The sequence below is a fragment of the Cnephaeus nilssonii genome (genome assembly GCF_951640355.1).
Source record: "Cnephaeus nilssonii genome assembly, chromosome: 16".
Classification (NCBI taxonomy): domain Eukaryota; kingdom Metazoa; phylum Chordata; class Mammalia; order Chiroptera; family Vespertilionidae; genus Cnephaeus; species Cnephaeus nilssonii.
This window is the reverse complement of record NC_137087.1, coordinates 26,515,787-26,536,318: the sequence shown is the minus strand read 5'-3', so window position 1 is coordinate 26,536,318 and position 20,532 is coordinate 26,515,787. Positions and strand designations below refer to the sequence as shown.

Here is a 20,532-nt window from a genome sequence, read left to right as displayed (position 1 = left end):
AGGAGGTATAATTATATAACAGTTGTGTTTTCATAAGTTAACAAATAAATGTCTTGACCCAGTTAATATCTGACACACGTAAACAAGGAGACCAGTGGGATTTACTGTTAAGAGTGAAGTTTTCAGGTGAATAGAAGAGTTCAAAGAAAACCTGAGGTAGAAGTAGGAACTGAAGAAATAAAAGTTTCTATAGAGAAAGGGCAGGAATTCGCGCTGGAAAAATTAAGATGACAATATTGCAAAACTAGAGAATGGAAGACTTTCCCCATCTGTATAATCTTTGAGATTAGCAAGTACCAGTAAATGATATTAACCTTCCCAAACTTAATCTTACGTCAGAGTTTAATATTCCATTCTCTTTTGTACTTTAGACAAAAGTCACAAACAATATAAGAGATATCTGTCATCAGTTCTCAGGGTCAAAGATAATCTATGCTGTTCCCAAGTCTAAGGTGAGTTTATACAAATTACTAGATTCATCATTTTCCTGTGAATTTGTAATGGTCAATTGCAGAGCCACCACTGAGATTTCTAAGTATGCTGATTTCAGTCATCTTATAATGGAGTTGATTGACTAGAGAATCCTATTAGTTGCTAGGTTATCAGCCTTTATTACCACAATTGAAAAAGGTAAATTCAAGTCAGGCCATGTAAACATTGTTAAGCACTTTTCAGGAATTAGACCCTATATATTTGGAATTTTCAGAAGACTAATAAGGTAAAGAAAAGTGAATGCTGCTTAAACAAAACAAAATAAAAGGTTGGCAAGTAATAAAAATTATATCAATTTTCTAATAATAAAATTGTACTTTCATAAACCTAATTTTCTAAACCAAAATAAACTCACTATGTTGTTATATTGAGGTATATTATTTAATAGCATCACCAATCTTTCCAATACACAAAACAGATATGTTAAGTGGACTTAATTATATAATAAAAGATCTCACTGAAGGATTTCCTTTAAGTAAAAAGCAGTGTAAGTTCTAAAAGTAGGATAGAAACAGACCATATGTTATTATTGGAAAAGATCATAGAAATTAACTCAAGTCCTTATAAATTAGCAAACCAGTATTTACATGTTTTTCAGGACATACCACTTTACATTTTCCTCCAAAAGAAAATTTAAAAACAAGTAAAATATGCAGAGTTAACAGCTGGGAAGGCTCATATTTTATCATATATTTCAATTTAACCACTCCAAAGGCAAGCAAATTAAAACAACTAGGAAGAATTAAGTAGTCTTTAGAAAGAAAAGCTGATATTCTGCTCTAGAAATGCCATTATACTATTCTCTAGTAGGAATGCTAAAAAGGGGGGCGGGGAGGGACCTCCAATAAACACTAAACTAAGATGATGGAGGAAGATAAATTTAAGATCCTGGGATAAAGAAAGTAAGTTTGGCTTATTGTGGAAAGTTTTCCTATAGATTTATGGATAAAAAGTTTGTTAGTAAATTTTAATCATCTTTGTATCAAACCTGTGTGTGTGTGTGCATTTGATAGCTTCTCTAGGTGGGGTAGTACTACTTCTTAAATGCAGTGTAAGCACTCACGTATTCTAAATGAACTGTCAGGCTTTCCTGTTCTGACAGAAGGCTGGACAATTGCCCGTCAATCCCACTCCAAAATGTCTTTTTATGGATTCATTTAAATATTAACTAGAGAGAATATCACTGTAGCACGAGCTAACAATTTATGTTTATATAATCTCTTAATTAAATAAATTCATGGAAAATTTTAAAATCCTGTTAATGTGGAATTATATTCTCTGCTTTAAAACCTATTTACTGGTATATATTTCCAATAACTATGTTTTCTTAGGAAATATATAGCAATTCCTTTACCGAATTAGCTCTATAATGAAAAGAAAACTAAGATTAATTCCCTTTATAAACTAACCTATTTTTAGCAGTACTTCCCTTTTCTTTATAAGATGGCAACAATATAAACTGTATGGAAATGGACAAACTTCATTAAATGTTATATTTCTATTTTCAAAATAGCATTTTATTTACCTTGTTAATGGGCACTACCAAAGCTGGTTCCACTTTAGCTTCAATTTCTTCTGGAGTGTAAAAACAATGGAGTTTACCTCCTCTCAAAACACAATACAACCTTCTCCAACTAATCAGTCCTTCTAACGTTTGCTGGGGAAAAAATCAAGAAAGAATCAACATTAAAACATAATTCATCACCTTAACTCTAAATTCAACAAAATACTTAAATTATCAAAGTTAAATTAGTTTTTAAAATTTTTTAATGTGATAGTTACCCATTAATTTACTATATAATGAGTTAATGAGAACTAAAGAGTAACTTAACATAAGAGAATAAAGGTCTGGAATTCTCAAAAGCATTAAATAAGCAAAATGGAGGTAATAATTACCACATAACATTTACACACATAAAATCATAAATCAATGAAGTTTTTAAAAAGCTTGTCTATTAAAAATGAGTACTAAGAATTCCACAGCAATTCATCGACTCAGAAAAGTTATAAAAATAACTCGGTATTCAAAATATAATTTTCCCTTACTGTTCTTAGAGCACTGGAAAATGTTGACGACCCTGTAAGAATGCAAATTTTCTTTCCTCTTAATGGAATCTTTTAGAAAACGCTATTGATTCATTGGAGCCCATAATTAATTATTTACTGAATATAAATAACTATGGTTATAAATAAATCAGGAGTAGATGGCACAGAGGCCGCTTTGGAAGCTCAGAGGCCTACACTGTGCCAAAAGCTGTCTGCCAGAAAGGCCTTATGAGAAAGGTGCTGAGCAGTCCTCATCAGCTTCCACAAGGAGTCCTCTGTTGCTGATTATCCTGTTACTGCAATTCACGAAGCAGAGGAACCTGGAGAGGTAGCTCCTTAGCCATCCAAATTGCATTAGACCCTCCCTTCTCATCCCCAGGTCTCCCCTCCCAATTCCCCAGACTATGTCTAATGAGAAAACTGTTTTTAAAAGAAGTCTCTAAAAAATACTTCTCAATATTAGGATTAAGATCTAAATTGGAGCTATAATTACTGTAGAATAGTTAAATCCGCTAACCTGCTGATTAAGAAATCCTGCAAATGCATCCTCAGCCATACAAGCTGGCTGGGCAACTAATCGGCAGCACATGTTGCCAAATAAGGGCAGCCAAAATGAAGATTCCTCTATTTAAAAAAGGAGAAAAAGTCAAGTTACAATTTTCTTTCCACAAATTTTTTTTTTGGCTTTACATAAGAACATACGTAAAGGTTCATCCTACTCAAATACAAGAACCATCTTTAATGACAAAATCAAATAAGAGATGATATTAAGCTAATAGTTTATAGCATGCTATCATCTGGAATAGACTTGGAACTTTTAGTCTCTTGATCTCTTGTTTGATCTTAAAGTAATTAATCAGCAGAGGTAGTTCAGGGCATATAAGTAAACTCATTTAATATAAAAAATCTAATAAAGTAATTTTTGTATGTCAAATTCTATTTTTTCTGACTTTCATTATAGTAATTACCAAAGCGATCCTCTGAATAAAACATTTCAGAGCACAACTTTAATATAATCCTATATAATAATAGGGTAATATGCAAATTGACCCAATTGTGGAACAACAGGTCGCTATGATGCACACTGACCACCCGGGGGCAGATGCTCAACACAGGAGCTGCCCCCTGGTGGTCAGTACGCTCCCACAGGGGAGTGCTGCTCAGCCACCAGCCGGGCTGACGGTTGGTGAGCACAGCTGCAGTGGCAGGAGCCTCTCCCGCCTCCCCGGCAGTGCTAAGGATGTCCACTGACAGCTTAAGCCCGCTCCCTTCGAGGAACTTCTGGACTGCTAAAGGGCGCAGGCTGGGTTGAGGGACCCCCCCCCCCCCCCCGACCCCCCGCACCCTCCTCCCAGTGCACGGATGTCATGCACCAGGCCTCTAGTAATTTAATAAACTGTTTTGCCTTTTCTCTCCTCCCTCTTATAGTTCAGCTTGGAGCCATTAGGTGGAGTTCACCAAGTTGGGTATCTGTGCTGGGGTGGGGGGGTGAAGCTGTGGTGTGCCACAGCTGGGTGACAGAGGACAGGGAGGCTGAGTAAGAGAGCTGCCTGGCACAAGCCTGAATGGGCTGAGGACAGATCACATGGAGCAGAGCCTAGAGGTCAAAGGAGATCTCTGCTCAGGGGATGCCCTGGTGTAGGGAGTCAGGCCTGAGTAGAGTGAGAAGGGTATCAGAATCTAAGTAGAGTAAGACAAGTGTGTACATTTGGGGGATGGCCCAGCCATGGGAGTCAGAGTCTGAAGAAGCAATCCACACATTCAATGACCAGAACAGCATGTCAGAACCCAGTAAGAAGGGCATCCGAGCAGAAGAACAGCTGGCCCTGGGTGTCAGAGTACAGGTGCTGAAAAGGGTGTCCACATGGGATGAGGGCGAGAGCAACCAGGCATGGGGAGTAAAAGCCTGAACGGGAAAGAGTGTCCACATGGGCAAGGGGCTGCCCACAAGAAGAAGAAGAAGTAAAGAAGATGAGAAAATGGTTGCTTTCAGGGAGACTGATGAAAGAAGAAAAAAACTTGAAAGATAATAGAAAACAGGTTTCTCACTGTGAGAGAAAGGACTTAAAATATGTGGAATAAACTCTCTGTGATGTTGGATTAGAATTGGATGTACTGGTGTGAAATGGTTTTCAACACATAGAGATTAAGAAATACATGACAAAATATGTGCATGTATGTAGCTCTGTCCAGTGAGGGGAGCTAGGAAAAGCAACACCCTAATCGTGGTGAATATACCTAGAGCCCAGATCATGTCTTCTAAATATTATATCCATTAAAAAGAATCAGCATTCCTTGGAGAAATGGCTGATTCCAGGTCTGGGGCAGGGAAAGTACATGATGAGTCTGAAATATCTTATGCCACAAAGCAAGGGAGTTTTTTGATGAAGACCTGTCAAAAAACACAGAAGCCATCTTTAATGTGCTCCCATTGGCCAATCTGGAGACAATATGAACCTGAAAATAAACAATGATATTAAAAGATTATGATGCATTGAACAAAACAGAGAAACCTGAGTCCATATTGCTATAAACACATCAACGAATAAATTGAAAGTCCAATAATAAAATACAGTGTTTCAATGTACCCCCCTTCTCACACACAAAATATGTATTTATTACAAAAGGGGAAACAAAAAAGTAGCTTCACAATAGAAAAGCTTGGTAGACACCACCTTAATTAAGCAATTAAAGTGAACATCAGTAATTGGATGAATCAAAATTATATGCCACCTAATGGATGCATTGAACACAACATCAGTTCTGTGATATTTCTGCCAAAAATGTATATCCAGAATCTTATCCCAAGAAAACATCTGACAAATACAAACTGAAGGACCTTCTACAAAATCACTATGATGTGTAAAAGTGTTCAGGTTATAAAAGCCAAGGAAAGACTAAAGAACTGGTCCAGACTGAAAGAAACAAAGGAAGCATGATAATTAAAGGCAGTTTGTGATTCTGCACTGGATCCTTTTGTCATAAGGAACATTACTGGGACAATAAGCAACACCTGGAGTCTGAGAATTAAATGGTAGTAATGTATTATTAATTTCCTGATTTGGGTGGTGCAGTGATATAGCCGGATGTCCTCTTAGTGGGAAATACATATTTGGGGGTAATGGAGCATCATGTAAGCATCCTGCTCTCATATACTTGGGGGCGGGGGGGGGGGGGGGGGACGCGTAAAAAGATCTTGACATTGAATTTGTAAATTTCCTATAAGTTTTGCAAAATGATTAAAAAAAGTTCTTTCAAAAAACATTAAGATATTCCTTTAGTGTGTGTACACGTAAGTATAAAGCCTTCAAATCTATATGGAAGGAGAGCATTGCATGATTTATTCTGTTTATCAGGGTATAAATAAAAATCCAGCATATGGTGCTTTCACCACACAAAAATGATTTTTAAAGTTTTCACTGACCCCTGTTGGTAGTACCTATAAAATAGCTAGCCATTGGCTTTTACTATTATGGCCCCAAATGTCTTACTAACTCTGGAAAAAATTTTTTTTTATAAAAATACAATTAATATATAGATACAATGTAGCCAAAGTTTCATACATCAGTTAAATGAAAAAGACAAGCCTAAAATGATGAGTACAAAGTAAAACAAAAGTTTTTTAAATTAACTTACCTACTCACCATTCTATTATAGAATAGCACACAACAAATTATCTAAGACTATTCAAATATTTTTTTTATTAATACCTCATTAAAGATGCTATCTTTCAGAAATAAAGGGTTTGACCTGGGAGGAATAAATGCATAAATACAATATAGGAAATGGTCCCCAAATACAGACATAACTAACTAAATAAATGAGAATCTTCTTTCCTAAAATAAGCAGGAAATGAAATAAAAATTCTATAAAAGTATGTATCTGAGTAACACATCTGAAATTAACTTCGTGATTTATGAATTTAAAGTTTAAAAGGAAATTTCTTTATATAAATAATCCAAGATTCATTAATAATTAAAGTTCTAAATATCTGTAAGCTACTTGTTTTTAAATTAGGATTCACTTCCTAAAAAAGTAGAATCATAAATGACGATTAGGTTTTCAGACCAGTTCATAAAGTTTGTTCAATCAGTAATGTACTGGACCCTAAATACCACATGTAACAATGTGTTTTTCTGATAGAATAAGTTCAGATTTCATGGGCCACCAAGAAAAATAATTTCTTCCTGACTGCAGTCCTTAAATAGATGTGGAATCGTTGCAACATACCCTGCAATCAGTTTTCTTTTCGGCTCAGGAGCACTGTGGAATAAAATGTAGTCACAGCTTCTTTCTACATCAGACAAGAAATATGGCATCTCGCTAGTCATTTAATCTATCTCAGTATCAATTTCTCATTAAAGAAATACTACCAATCTTAAGTAAGAAGGTGGTGAAAATCAAATAAGATCATGTGTAAATGACATCTATCACTGTGTCTCGCACATAATAGATACTTCTCATAATTTCATATCTAGGGTAGTCTCACTCCCCAAACCATATCCTTTCCATTTCTCAATGCTGTCTCTCAGTCCTTAAGCAACCATTTAATCAGAATACTTAATTCTTGTTTTCTAGCCAAGGGAGGTATTAGGACACAATATAATGAAACAGGAAGTGAGAGCAGTTTGACTTTTCATTACTAAAAGATTTTATCTAATTCATCTGTACTTTCAAATGGGGAACAAAATGGAGTTTAAAACCGACAGCAACAACAAAAACAATACACAGGCAAGAGAAAGAATCCAGATAACATCTCAGTTCTATGTGAGTCAATCACAATGTGGTTTCACTGTTTCACAAAAAGTATAAAAATTTCTTGATGACAAATATAAACCTCAAGATATCATTTTGGCTTTTCCCTTCAACTAGCAAGAATAAAGTTGAGTTATAAATTTCAAAAATCTTGTATTTCCTTTTGATTTTATAGTTTTGGTAGATGTTAACATAACTTTAGGAAAACCCCACTACATTCACATATTTATATTCATTAAAAAAAGGTGGCTTTTTTTTTTCCATTTAATTATAAGATTTAATTTCAAGGTCTTAATTTAAACACAGGTCTAGGAATATACCTATTACATAAAGAGCTAGGCATAGAGGTTATTGTTTCTTAAATTATTTTCCAGTGGAACTCACAAGTTCCAAAGTCAGTAGTTTGGGATGTTAGTGTTTTAAGCATAGGTCTTCTCACAGTCTTTAATATGCTAATCTTATTGTGTTTCTCTAAGAGCTATAACCACACAGTTCCCATGCTTATTTGCACATGAGCATTTTATTATAGGAGAATCTAGTAGTATCTTATAGAACACTGAAGACAACTGGAGAATTATTGCTAAAAGTGGTGCCTCATTTATGAATTTTATTCCTTTCCACAACTTTTCAGGTGATTTGGTTGAAAGAATGGGGCTTTTCAACATCAAGTCCATTATTCACATATCAATACTGTTTTGAGTCTTTAGTTGCTTTAGCAGGAATCATGCCAGATCAGAAAGCATAGCAGAAAGAGCACAGCTTGTCCGGGATTATTTAAAGTCTAGCTCAACCACTTGCTAGCTGTATTATCTAGTATGTTATGGTCTCTAAACTGTACTTTACTAATCTGTAAACTGTAAACGATAACAAAATGAGGAACTTGTGAAGGTCACAGAACTAGCCAGTGGTAGAAATAGAATATGAATTCAAGGCTGACAGCCACACTATTAACCACTTTATTGCAATGTTTCCTTATAACAACAGCTCACAGTGACTAAGAATAAAAATTGTTTCAAAAGTGCTTGTTTGCTTATTTATTTATTTCTGTTTATTGTGGTAAGAACATGTAACAGAAGATCTACCCTCTTAGATTTTTAAGTGTACAATGCAGTCCTGTTCACAGTAGGCTCTTGTACAGCAGGTCTCTAGAACATATTCATCTTGTGTAACTGAAACTTCATACCCCTTGACTAGCAACGTCCCATCCCTCCTCCCCCAGCCTCTAGTAACTGCCATGCTACCACCTCTGCTTCTATGAGTTTGACTGTTTGAGATATGTGACATTCAGTACCTCAGTTAGTACTAGAGGCCCGGTGCACAAAATTCATGCACGTGTAGGGTCCCTAAGCCTGGCCGGCGATCAGGGCTGATCAGGACCTTCCAGCTGCGGGCTGGGGCCACCCTTCCCTGGCCGCCAGCCAGGGCCTTCCTGTTCCGCGCTGCCCCCTAGTGGTCAGCGCACATCACAGCAAGCAATCGAACTCCCAGTCTCCCGGTAGAACTCTGGAGGGGACGCTTTGCATATTAGGCTTTTATATAGATAGATGTCCTCAAGGTTCACTCATGTTGTCACATACTGTAGAATCCCCTTCTTTTTGAAGGCTGAATAGTATACCATAGAGCAGTGTCTGATACAACAAATTTCATTTGTCAAATTTTCTAATTAAACTGATAATTCTAATACTATTGCAGACTTCAGGTTTTGAGTGAAGAAAGGCTAGACCAGTGGTCGGCAAACTCATTAGTCAACAGAGCCAAATATCAACAGTACAATGATTGAAATTTCTTTTGAGAGCCAAATTTTTTAAACTTAAACTATATAGGTAGGTACATTATTATTAACTTAATTAGGGTACTCCTAAGCTGGCCTTTGCTAAAAACTCAAGGGGCCAAAGAGCCGCATGTGGCTCGCGAGCCGCAGTCTGCCGACCACTGGGCTAGACGGTTCAGACCAATCCTCCTACTGGAAACTATTGAAAATGCTGAATTAACTATAGTTTAAAAATGTTTTCCCATAAGACTATAAGAAATTACCAGTACAAATCGAATAAATAAGAACCAGTGAGGTAAGTGAGCACAGAAGTTGTTTGTCCTAATAGCATTTGCCAATCCCAGCAAATTTGAATTTATGATTTAATGATTCTGCATGATAAGGGAAGCAAAACAGAAATCTGCTTCCTGATTTCTGAACAACTGAAGCAGTTTAATGTGAGATTTTCCTCATACTAAGTTAATATCCCAAAGGAATCACCAACAGAATACTAGTGAGCCAGAAGCAAACCAACCTTACTGCCCAGAATCCCCATTGCTTAGAGGTGGGGATGGAAGGGCATAGAGAAACTCAGACATGGTCTTTCCAAAAGCAGCCTATATAAGATTCTATACTATGTCACAGTGAAACTTAGAAAAACCAAAGACTAAGAGAAAATAGAAAGTTACACCTTCACAGAAGTGACACACTGACAAATGATTTTCAACAGCTAATAAAAAAAATCCGTAAGATAGTAGAATTATGTCTGTAACAGCAAAAAACAAACAAACAAAAAAAAAACCCTTCACGTAAAAACAAAGAACCAAGAAATATGACACAAGCAGACATACTAAAAGAAATTCAAATTATCTTTCAAGCAGAAGGAAAATTATCCTAGATGTAAGGTTTATAAGTAGTCCACAGAAACATGTAGTAGGTAAATATAAATAAACATTAAATACATAAAACATCTCGTGAAATTTAAAAATCAAACAGAATTAAAATATATAATAGCACACAAGTCAGAGAAAGAGTTTAACTGTTGTAAAGTCCTTGCATTGTCCAAGAAAAAAGTAAAACTATCTTTTAATTTTACACTTCATAAGTATTATTAATAGTATTTCTAGAAATAATTTCTAAAAGATGAGAAAAAGAATTATAGCTTTAATTAGACAAGGAAAAACTGAAATGATGAAACTATTGGTCCTTTAGAAGGCAAGACAGAACAGAAAAAACAGAGGCTATGATGGCAGATTTAAACCCAAATATTTAATACTAGAGGCCTGATGCACAAGATTCGTGCTCTGTGGGGGGGCGGGTCCCTCAGTCCAGCCTACGCCCTCTTGCAGTCAGGGACCTCTCGGGGGAACAGGGAGCGGGCCTAAGCCAGCAGTCAGATATCCCACTTGTAGTCTGGGGCTCTCGCAGTCCAGGACCCCTCGCTCCTTACCGCCCACCTGCAGCAGAGGCAGGAGAGGCTCCCGCCACCACTGCTGTGCTCGCCAGCTGTAAGCCTGGCTTCTGGCTGAATGGCACTCCCCCTGTGGGAGCACACTGAACACCAGGGGGCAGCTCCTGCATTAAATGCCTGCCCCCTTGTGGTCAGTGCATGTCATAGCGACCGTTCCACTGTTCAGTCTATTAGCAATTAGCCTTTTATATATAGGACTAGTGGCCCGGTGCACGAAATTCATGCATGGGGGGGGGTGTCCCTCAGCCCGGCCTGCACCCTCTCCAATCTGGGATCCCTCTTGCAATCCAGGACTGCTGGCTCCTAACGGCTCACCTGCCTGCCTGCCTGATTGCCCCTAACCACTCTGCCTGCTGGCCTGCTCATCCCAACTGCTCCCCCCGCCGGCCTGAATGCCCCCAACTGCCCCCCTTGCCCACCTGCTTGCCCCCAACTGGTCCCCCCTGCCAGCCTGCTCGCCCTCAATTGCCCCCCACACCAGCTTGATCACCCCCAACTGCCCTCCCCTTCTAGCCTGATCGCCCCTAACCGCCTCTGCCTCGGCCCCGCCACCATGGCTTTGTCCGGAAGGTCTCCCGGTCTAATTAGCATACTACCCTTTTACTAGTATAGATAATGTGGATTACCATATTTTCCGGCATATAAGACGACTTTTTAACCCAGGAAAATCTATACGCCCAGTCGTCTTATACGGAAAATACGGTATAGACTATTTAGTATTAAAAGCAAAATGAATAAATGCTCCAGTAAAAAAAAATACCCATAAATATTGTCAAATTGAATAAAAATTAAAATCTAATGTATAATCCTGCTAGAAGAAGCATTCTAAAACATAAAAATAGGTACAGTTTGAGGTAAGAGTGGAAGAAAATACACAATTAAAAATGTGTGAATCAAATACCAAAGGCTCAAATTATATAAAGCAAAAATAGACATAACTAAGAGAACTAGAAAAATCCACAATCATAGTAGATTTTATTATACCTCTCACAATACTATCTAATAAGAGGGTAATATGCAAATTAACCATCACTCCGTCACAAAGATGGCAGTGCCCATAGCTACAAGATGGCGGCACGCTGTCCTCTCAGCCCTGCTGGAGTCCCCCAGTCCTGGGGGGCGGTCGCTGAGAGCAGGCAGCGTGAGCGGCCTGGTGGAATGCTTGCTTCGCGAGGCAAGCATTCTGCGCCTGGCTGCGGATGGGCCTCTGGACCGCGAAGAGCCTCTGGGTAGTGGGTGTGGAGCGCCCAGGCCCCGCAGAGAGCTACTGGCACACGGATTCGTGCATAGGGCTACTAGTAGTATATAATATGTAAACTATAATAATTATTTCTATATATTGCTAGATATTTCTTTTGAAAAAACTACAACTACCAATATCATCCAGAGAGAAAAGGGTTAAGATTAATTTAGCCCTATCTTTCCTTATATCCTCTGCTATAAACAGGAGGGTTGGCTTCCTCAATTTCAAATTTAAAAATAAGATAGGTCTCTTATTGCCAACTAGAAGGTGGTGAAGTCATCAATTTCAAGTCGAAGACAAGGATTCAGAATATACAAAATCATTCTGTTCTGACTAAGTTCGCCTCACAAACTAATCTCTGGCAAATAGCATGGAGAGAGGAAAATAAACTGTTCACTTTTGGGGAAAAGGGATGGACATATTTGGAAAACCCACAGAATCCCTCATGCCTACATTATTTAAGCCAATATCCACTCCAGGAGAACATCTTAAAATTAGAAGTTATTACTGTCACCACATATATATCAACATAACATATGTAATAAGTAAAATATAGACTGTACTTACCATTTCCATTAATAGACAGATTATGGGTCTTGAAATTATTGTCAGCACTTTCCAAGGTCAGTGTAGTATGAGCTAGCAAATTATACTTTGCACCACTAAAAGTGAGGAAGGAAACATGTTTTAAGTACTCTAGTATAATTTCTATTGCATAAAATATTTAAATGTTTAACAACAACAACAAATAAACTTGACTAAAATATGGGCAAAAGACTTGAATAGACATTTCTCTAAAAAAGAGATATACAAATGGCCAATAAAGACATGAAAAGATGTTCAAGATCACTGGTGATTAGGAAAATGCAAACCAAAACTGCAATGAGATAACACTTTAAAGCCATTAGGATAGCTATTGTTAAAAAATATATATAACAACAAAGAAAATAGAAAATAACAAATGTTGGCCAAGAATGTAGACAAATTGGACCCTTGTACAGTGGTGACGGTAATATAAAATGGTGTAGCCACTATGGAAGACAGTACCATGGTTCCTCAACAGATTAGACATAGAATTACCAAATAATCCAACAATTCTACTTGTGGTATATACCCCAAAGAACTGATATATGTAAACCCATGAAAAAGCAGCCAAATTGTGAAAGAAGCCCAAGTGTCCTTTCAGGGGTGAAAGGATAAACAAATTTATATACATGCAATAGAAAATTATTCAGCCTTAAAAAGGAAGACAATTCTAACACAGACTACAACATGGATGAATTGCAAAGACATTATGTTAAGTGAAATAAATCAGTCACAAAGGACAAATACTGTATGATTCCACTTATATGAGGTAGCTAGAAAAGTCAAATTCAGAGGCAGAAAGTAGATTTCCAGAGGCTGAGTGGAAGGGGAAGCAGGGTGCTATTGTTTAATGGTACAGAGTTTTAGTTTAGGAAAATAAAGAAGTTCTGGAGATGAATGGTGGTGATGGTTGCACAACATTGTGTATATACTTAATGCTATTGATTTATCTACTTAAAAATTGTTAAAATGGTAAATTTTATGTTATGTATTTTTACCAAAATAAAAACAAACAAACATTTAGATGTTATGAATGACAGTTTAAAGTTAACATAAATGATTAATCCTCTTTATCTCTTTATCTATTTCATCATAAGAAAACCTGAAAATTATTTAGTTTAGTTTACAAATGTTTCTTTAGAAGGATCTCCATTCATTCAAAAATATTAACTGAACACTGAATGTTTGCCAAGTCTTATGTAAGGTGACGGGCATTAATGATAAATAAGACTCAATATTATATTCTGATGCAGAAGAGAGGGGGGAAAGTAGAGGGATAAATCAAATATTGGCATTTGAAAGCTATAATGCAACTCTTTTTTGTTTATTGAAAGAAACAAAAGGTATGAGAATACTGAGGACCTATGCTAGATAGGGGAATTGGGAAAGGATTCTCTGAAGAGCTAACAGTTATGAATAAAAGGATGGAGACAAGCAAAGAATGCAGAAAAGCATTCCAAGTAGAGAGAACAGCGTGTGCAAAGAGAGGCTGAAAAAACACGAGTGTGGCTGAAGCATAATGAGCAGGTGGCAAACATGGTACAACACAGGGTTGGAACTACAGGCAGGGATTAGCTCACCTAAAGCTGTTAATAGGAAGTCATTGGAGAAGGTTAATAAGAAGGGTAGTGACGGAATCTGATTCATATTTATTTCCTGGGGAAGGAATAAATCTTCTTCTGGTTTATCAACTTTAAAGATTTGGAATTTTTATCTATAGTATCAGGAAATGGGGGATTTCATTACTAATCCCATTTTTTCATTGTGCTACCTTTGTTAAAGTAGTGCTATTGCCAGAGCATCTAAAATTTTTGATTCTCAGGGGAAGGGGGTGTCTGTGTGGGGGGTACAGGAAGAGACTGGACAATATCATACACCTATGGATAAGGATAGCGAGGGGGGAGGGAAGGGCAGAGGGAAGGGTGGGAACTGGGAAGAGGGGAGATATGGGGGGGGAAAGGAGAAACAATTGTAATAATCTGAACAATAAAGATTTATTAAAGTAAAAAAAAATAAAAAATAATAAAATAAAATTTTTGATGATAAATTTCATATCCTGACACTCTGTGATGATAAAAAAAATGAATTTTTGTTTCAAATAATTGTATTTTCTGTGCTAGCAATTTAAATTTAAGACTTTTCATGACTTTTTAATTTTCAAAATAAAACATTCAAAACATTAAGAAGCATGTTGTAAAAAAGAAAAAGAGGATAGGTAGGTGGACAGACAGAAATATAGATGAACTTTGGAGAAAAAGAGAGAAGTCTGAAGGAAATTTTTAGTAATTGTGCCAGGTTATATGTTTCATAAACCTTCTTTGTCTTTTACTAAATCTTTAATAAAATCTCTATTACAAAGAAAAATTTGTATACATGTAGTAAGTATGCAATGCATGCACTTTGTTAGTAAATAATGCTATACCCCACAGAATGTTACTCACTTTGAGAACACCTCGTTTTTTGTTTTTCCAGTTATATTGAGAAATAACTGACATACATCACTGTATAAAGCATACAGCATGATAAGTTAGTTTATCTTGATCTTAATATGCAACCATCATAGACCAGAAATATCTGTTTCCTGTCTCCAAAACTTTTTTTTAACAAAACAATGCATGAGTAAAGTTCAAGTTACATTCTGAATATAACTGGTATAATGTCAGACTCATATGCACAATTTTGGAAAAGTTCATTAAGTATCAACAAATCTCCACTGTTGCTAGAGCTAAGAGGCACCAGCCTTATACTCAGTGTGGCCATTCTCTCCTGATTTTGCCCTGAACAAATATCTACAGTGCCTTTCATAATTAGCTCTTATTTTTCCCTAGTGTTAGACAATGAGTCCCCCGGACCCCCTAGCCCCATTCTAAAAAAAAGGTTAAGGAAATATTAAAGAAAACTGTGGATAAAACAATCAAAGCAATGAGAATGGCAATTACAATGAAAAAGCAAATATTACTACACACAAACTGCCTATTAACAATCATATTAGCTGTTTGGTGATCAGGGTGTATGTAATATTTTAAGCATTATTTCAGCATGATAATGTCATTGACATATAAATATTATGAAACTACATTATCATTTTTCCCACTTAAAACAATGGGAAATAGACTCCCCATTAGCATTTTAGTACAGAATATGCTATTTTCAGGAAAGAGGTTATTGACAATAAGTGGATAACTGGGCAAGAGAGTGATGCCAGGTGTGTGGGACAAGAGGCTAGTGTGGAGGACAGTGAGGGAGAGGGAGAAGGGGATGTCCAAAGGTAAGTGGGAGGCAGACACTGTACACGACAGTGCCTTGTAGGGCATGATGAGAACACTGGATTTTATTCTGAGTGAAATGGGAAGCAAATGGTAGGTTTTGAGCTATGTGCTAAGATCTGACTTGTATATTTGATCCTTCTGGCTGCTGTATGGAGAACAGACCACAGAGGCCAAGAGAGTGAAAATAGAGATGCCAACTAGAAAGCTACTGCAAGTGACCAGTCAAGAGCTGATTGCAGGCCTGGAGTAGGGTGGTAGCAGCAGGGTGGTGAGAAATGGTAAGATTCTTGATATATTCTTAAAGCTCATGCAATGTGGACATCTGGTAAATGCAAAAGAAAGTAAATAGTCAAGGACAACTCCAAGGCTTTGGGCCTGAGCAACTAGAAAAATGGAAATGAGGCTGACTAAGAGAAGAATAGACATGGGAAGTATAAATTTAGTTTTGTACAAGTTAAGTTTGAGATTTTTTTTTTTTAGATACCTAGATGGTATAAAGGGTAGGCAGCTGGATATATGACTCTGAAGTTAGGAAAGGGAAACATATTGGAGAATTAAATTGGGAAATTACCAGTATATAGATAAAATTTAATGAAAGTAAGTTAAATATTTAAGTCCAAGGGTTTTTTTTTTAAGTTAGTCCATCATTTTTTTAAGTAAATAATTATTCTCAATTTTACCAGTTTTCACAAAATGATTGTTTAAAATGATGTATATTTATTTGCACATTGAAAAAGAATGTACTAAATACGTCTTAAGGAGCATAAAGTAAGTTAATTCAGCTATTAGAGGCACTGGGAAAATCTAGCTCAAGGAATTTCAATGAGCTAAATTCCACAAATAAAATGAATAAATGAAATCACATGAGGGAGCAAGCTAAAAATTACCAAAAATGTTCACTGTCTTCTTTTAGATCAAATAATACTTTCTGATGATATTTCAAGTTACTTCATTTTTAAACCATGACTAATTACAATGGTAATGCTTCCAAAACCAACAATGATCTCACTTTTAAAACATTCTTGTCAGGATAACATTTTCTTACTAAAACATTGCACTCATTCATTTTAGCCAATCCTAATATTGAGTTCCCAAAAGTTTAATCAGCTATATTTTTAAATCAAATAGGCCAATTGTTATAAGATTGAGGGGGTATCCAAAAATGTTATAAAAAAATAAATCACTACTTTTAACGGTAGTCTGAAAAAAAAAAAAGCACTTTTTTTCAGGAAGAACAGCTACATTTGATCACATGCCATATTTCCAGAGAACATACATATTGCCCAAATTTGATCTTTTGTGCTCATTTTGGCTGAAAATTAAAAGCTATATTAGGAACGTTTGCAGTGATCTTGAACTAGACCACTGTTGGTATGGCTCATTGATTACAGTGTCAGCCCATGCAACAAAGGGTCTTGGGTTTGATTCCTGATCAAGGGCACGTACCTGGGTTGCAGGTGCGCTCCCCGCCCCCTGGTCGATGTGTCTCTCTTTCCCCCTCCCTCCATCCCTTTGACTCTCTCTGAAAAGGAATGGAAAAAATATCCTCTGTTGAGGATAAACAAAAAAATAAAAATAAAATGAAATTGATCTCCTATGCATTCTAATTACTAATGAGATCCTCAACCTCTCATGGTGCTGAAGTGGTCAGTTGAGGAAGTATCAGGTGGGTGTAGTCCTGGCCATGAGTTTAACCTCCTGTACTCTGGATTCACACCAGAAGTGCAGTAGGATGCTGGAATTAGGAGAATATGATTTGGTGAAATGTGGTAAATGGTTTTATTCTATCTTTTGACCAACTTTAATTGTGTAAATAAACAAATGGCATGCAAGGTTCATGGGAAATGTTTCATAAAGACAATTATTGTTTGGATTCAGGTATAAACCAAGTAGAATGACAAATCTAAGTAGAAATAACACTTCTAAACAAATATGACAACCCTGATTAAAAAGCACTTAATACCAAATAATTTTATTCTCAAAAATACCTCTAGGCTTAGAAGAGGAATATAGCTTAAATACAAGTTCTAACATTACTGAAATTATCTTCTATGAAATTATAAACGATTTTAAATTTCAAAATGTCTATATTTTTTATTTCTATGTTAAGTTTCTAACTGAAATGCTTCAGCATGAGTTTAAAAAAAATAGTTCAGAAAAAGCACTGCTCTCAGAACAGTAAAAAATAGTAACAATAATGGTAAGAGCTACATTTATTAAATGCTTACTAAGTACCAAGTTCATGAATTATCTTTTGGAATCTCATAATGATCCTATGGAGTTAGATGTAATTACATTATTATCTTTATTCCCATTTACTGAGGGATTACAGATGGTTAAATTAAAGCACCTTTCAGCAAATACTTGACACAATCTTAACCTAGAAAATGTTTCAAATGGCCTTAATTCTAAAGGAAGAAAATTTAAGGGCCCCCTTCTTCCTTTTTAATGATATTTTTAGTAGGAAAGACTTACATCTTCAACGACTGTTTTTGTGTAGATGAGACCTAGTTATGGATCACGAAATCAATTTAATAATTCATAAACAGCATTTTTTTAAAAAACTGAAAATAACTAGAATTAAAAAGTCTGATCATTATAATATAAATAGCAAGGACTAAGTATTGCTTCATGAAATCTGCTTATGTAGCTGTGTACTGTCATAATGTAAAATGTATTTCTTACCATGGGTCTCAAACAAAATTGACTGAAAGCCACAATGCTAGATAGAGTCCCAAGGCATTTTTCACATGAAATATAGCTGACATGAGAAGTTATTTAATTACATTCTAATGATTGATATTTACAGGATCTATACTTAAAATATTTGGGTTGTTTTGTAATTATAGTAAAATTATTGGCATGCTGAAGAGCCAACTCTACTAAAACATGCAAAGAAATTCTAGGAATGTAGCCCGATCAACGGTTTTCCCAAGAAACATAAACATAAAGTGATTTGTGAAGCAACAAACACAATGTTTAAAGAAAGTATCTGAAAGAAACCAGGGCTCCTTGAAGAAATGGTAATTCCAGGTCTGGGCAGAAAAACACAAGATGAACATGGAACATCTTGTGTCATAAAGCAAAGAAGCTGTTAGAGATCAGGTTGTGTCAAAACGACACAGGAATCAGCTTTAAAAGCTTCCCATAGATCACATATGGGACAATTAATACCTATAATAGACTGACACACAAATATATGAAAATTCAAGAGATCAAATAAAACACTGATCACCTCCATATCAACTTATTATTCTAAAATTAGGTAAATAAAAGAAACAAGTATTTTTCCCGCCTTTCCTTCATCCGTTTTTTGCATTTATATCCAGAAGTTCATGAAGGGAAGTTCTTCTTTGAAAGAATTCGAGGTTAAAAAAAAAAGTAGGACAAATGTAGAAAGTCACAAAATTATAATCCCCTAGTGAAATAATGAGTGATCAGTAATGGCTGCTAAAACCATTAGATAAAAGATTGATAAGGAACTTTATAACAGATAAATCAGGCTGGCAACATCTGAACCCACTGATCAATTTTAACATGACTAAAAGTGGGACAAGGCTTCCTAATGGGAGATAGTAGGAAGTACATATAATCAATATGAAGTATTATTGCCCTAAAAGAGAATCTGAACCTAATCAGTTCTCTATATCTACTACCTACTAGTTGTAGGAAATGCAGGGGATAGAAAAAGATGTTTTTTTTAAAAATCCACAAATGTGTAATTAACTAAATTTAAAATATGGGAAATTCTATAAGATCTGGTTTCTTCAATAAATAACAGCAAGAAAAAATAGATGGGAAATTGTTAAAGATTAAGACTCACTGTAATGCAGCATTATAGACTTTGTTAGGATTCTGATTTGCACAAACAAATCATAAAAGGACTTTTACAAAATTACGGCAATTTGAATACAGACTAGATATCAGATGACATTAAGGACTTATTTTTTATTTTGTTAAGTGTGATAATGGTAATGAGGCTTTGTGATAAAGATAATGTTTTTTAAAATCTCTAAGAATAAAGCATGACATAAAAACTAATTAGCAGACTGATATGTAACAAATGCTTTGATATATAGTCCCTTTTCAAGAAAAACATTTCAGCCCTGGCTGCTGGTGTGGCTCAGTTGGTTGGGGCACCAAAAGGTTGCTGGCTCCATACCTGATAGGGGCCATGCAGGGGGCAGCCCATGATGTTTTTCTCTCTTTCACCTTCCTTTGCTTTCTTCTAAAAATCAATTAAATATATATATATATCCTATCTAATAAAAGAGTAATATGCAAATTGACCATCACTCCAACACACAAGATGGCCACCCCCATGTGGTCAAAGATGGGTGCCCCCATGTGGACACAAGATGGCTGCCACAAGATGGCCGGCAGGAGAGGGCAGTTGGGAGGGACCAGGCCAGCAAAGGAGGGCAGTTGGGGGCGATCAGGCCTGCAGGGGAAGGCAGTTAGGGGTGACCAGGCTAGCAGAGGAGGGCAGTTGGGGGCGACTGGGCCTGCAGGGGAGGACAGTTTGGAGGGACCCAGGCCTGCAGGGGAGGGCAGTTGCGGGGGATCAGGCCTGCAGGAGAGAACAGTTGCGGGGAGACCAGGCCTGCAGGGGAAGGCAGTTGGGAGGAACCAGGCCTATAGGGGAGGGCAGTTGGGGGTGACCAGACCTGCAGGGGAGGGCAATTGGGGACGACCAGGCCTGCAGGAGAGAACAGTTAGGGACGACCAGGCCTGCAGGGGAGGGCAGTTAGGGGTGACCAGGCCGGCAGGGGAGGGCAGTTAGTGGTGACCAGGCCGGCAGGGGAGGGCAGTTAGTGGTGACCAGGTCAGCAGGGGAGGGCAGTTAGTGGTGACCAGGCCTGCAGGGGAGGGCAGTTAGGGGTGACCAGGCCGGCAGGGGAGGGCAGTTAGTGGTGACCAG

At 36.9% G+C, this 20,532-nt stretch overlaps 1 protein-coding gene across 5 annotated transcripts in view; it reads right to left on the bottom strand.

Moving 5' to 3' along the window:
* RTKN2 (rhotekin 2) overlaps positions 1 to 20,532 on the bottom strand; it is a 73,210-nt gene that overhangs the window by 19,296 nt on the left and 33,382 nt on the right. For all 5 annotated transcript variants that reach the window (XM_079793735.1, XM_079793736.1, XM_079793737.1 and 2 more), the window contains 3 exons: positions 12,325 to 12,419; positions 3,056 to 3,162; positions 2,018 to 2,149 (listed from right to left, as the gene is read on the bottom strand). In XM_079793735.1, the coding sequence (XP_079649861.1) occupies positions 2,018 to 2,149; positions 3,056 to 3,162; positions 12,325 to 12,419 (334 nt within the window). The remainder of the gene's footprint in view (positions 1 to 2,017; positions 2,150 to 3,055; positions 3,163 to 12,324; positions 12,420 to 20,532) is intronic.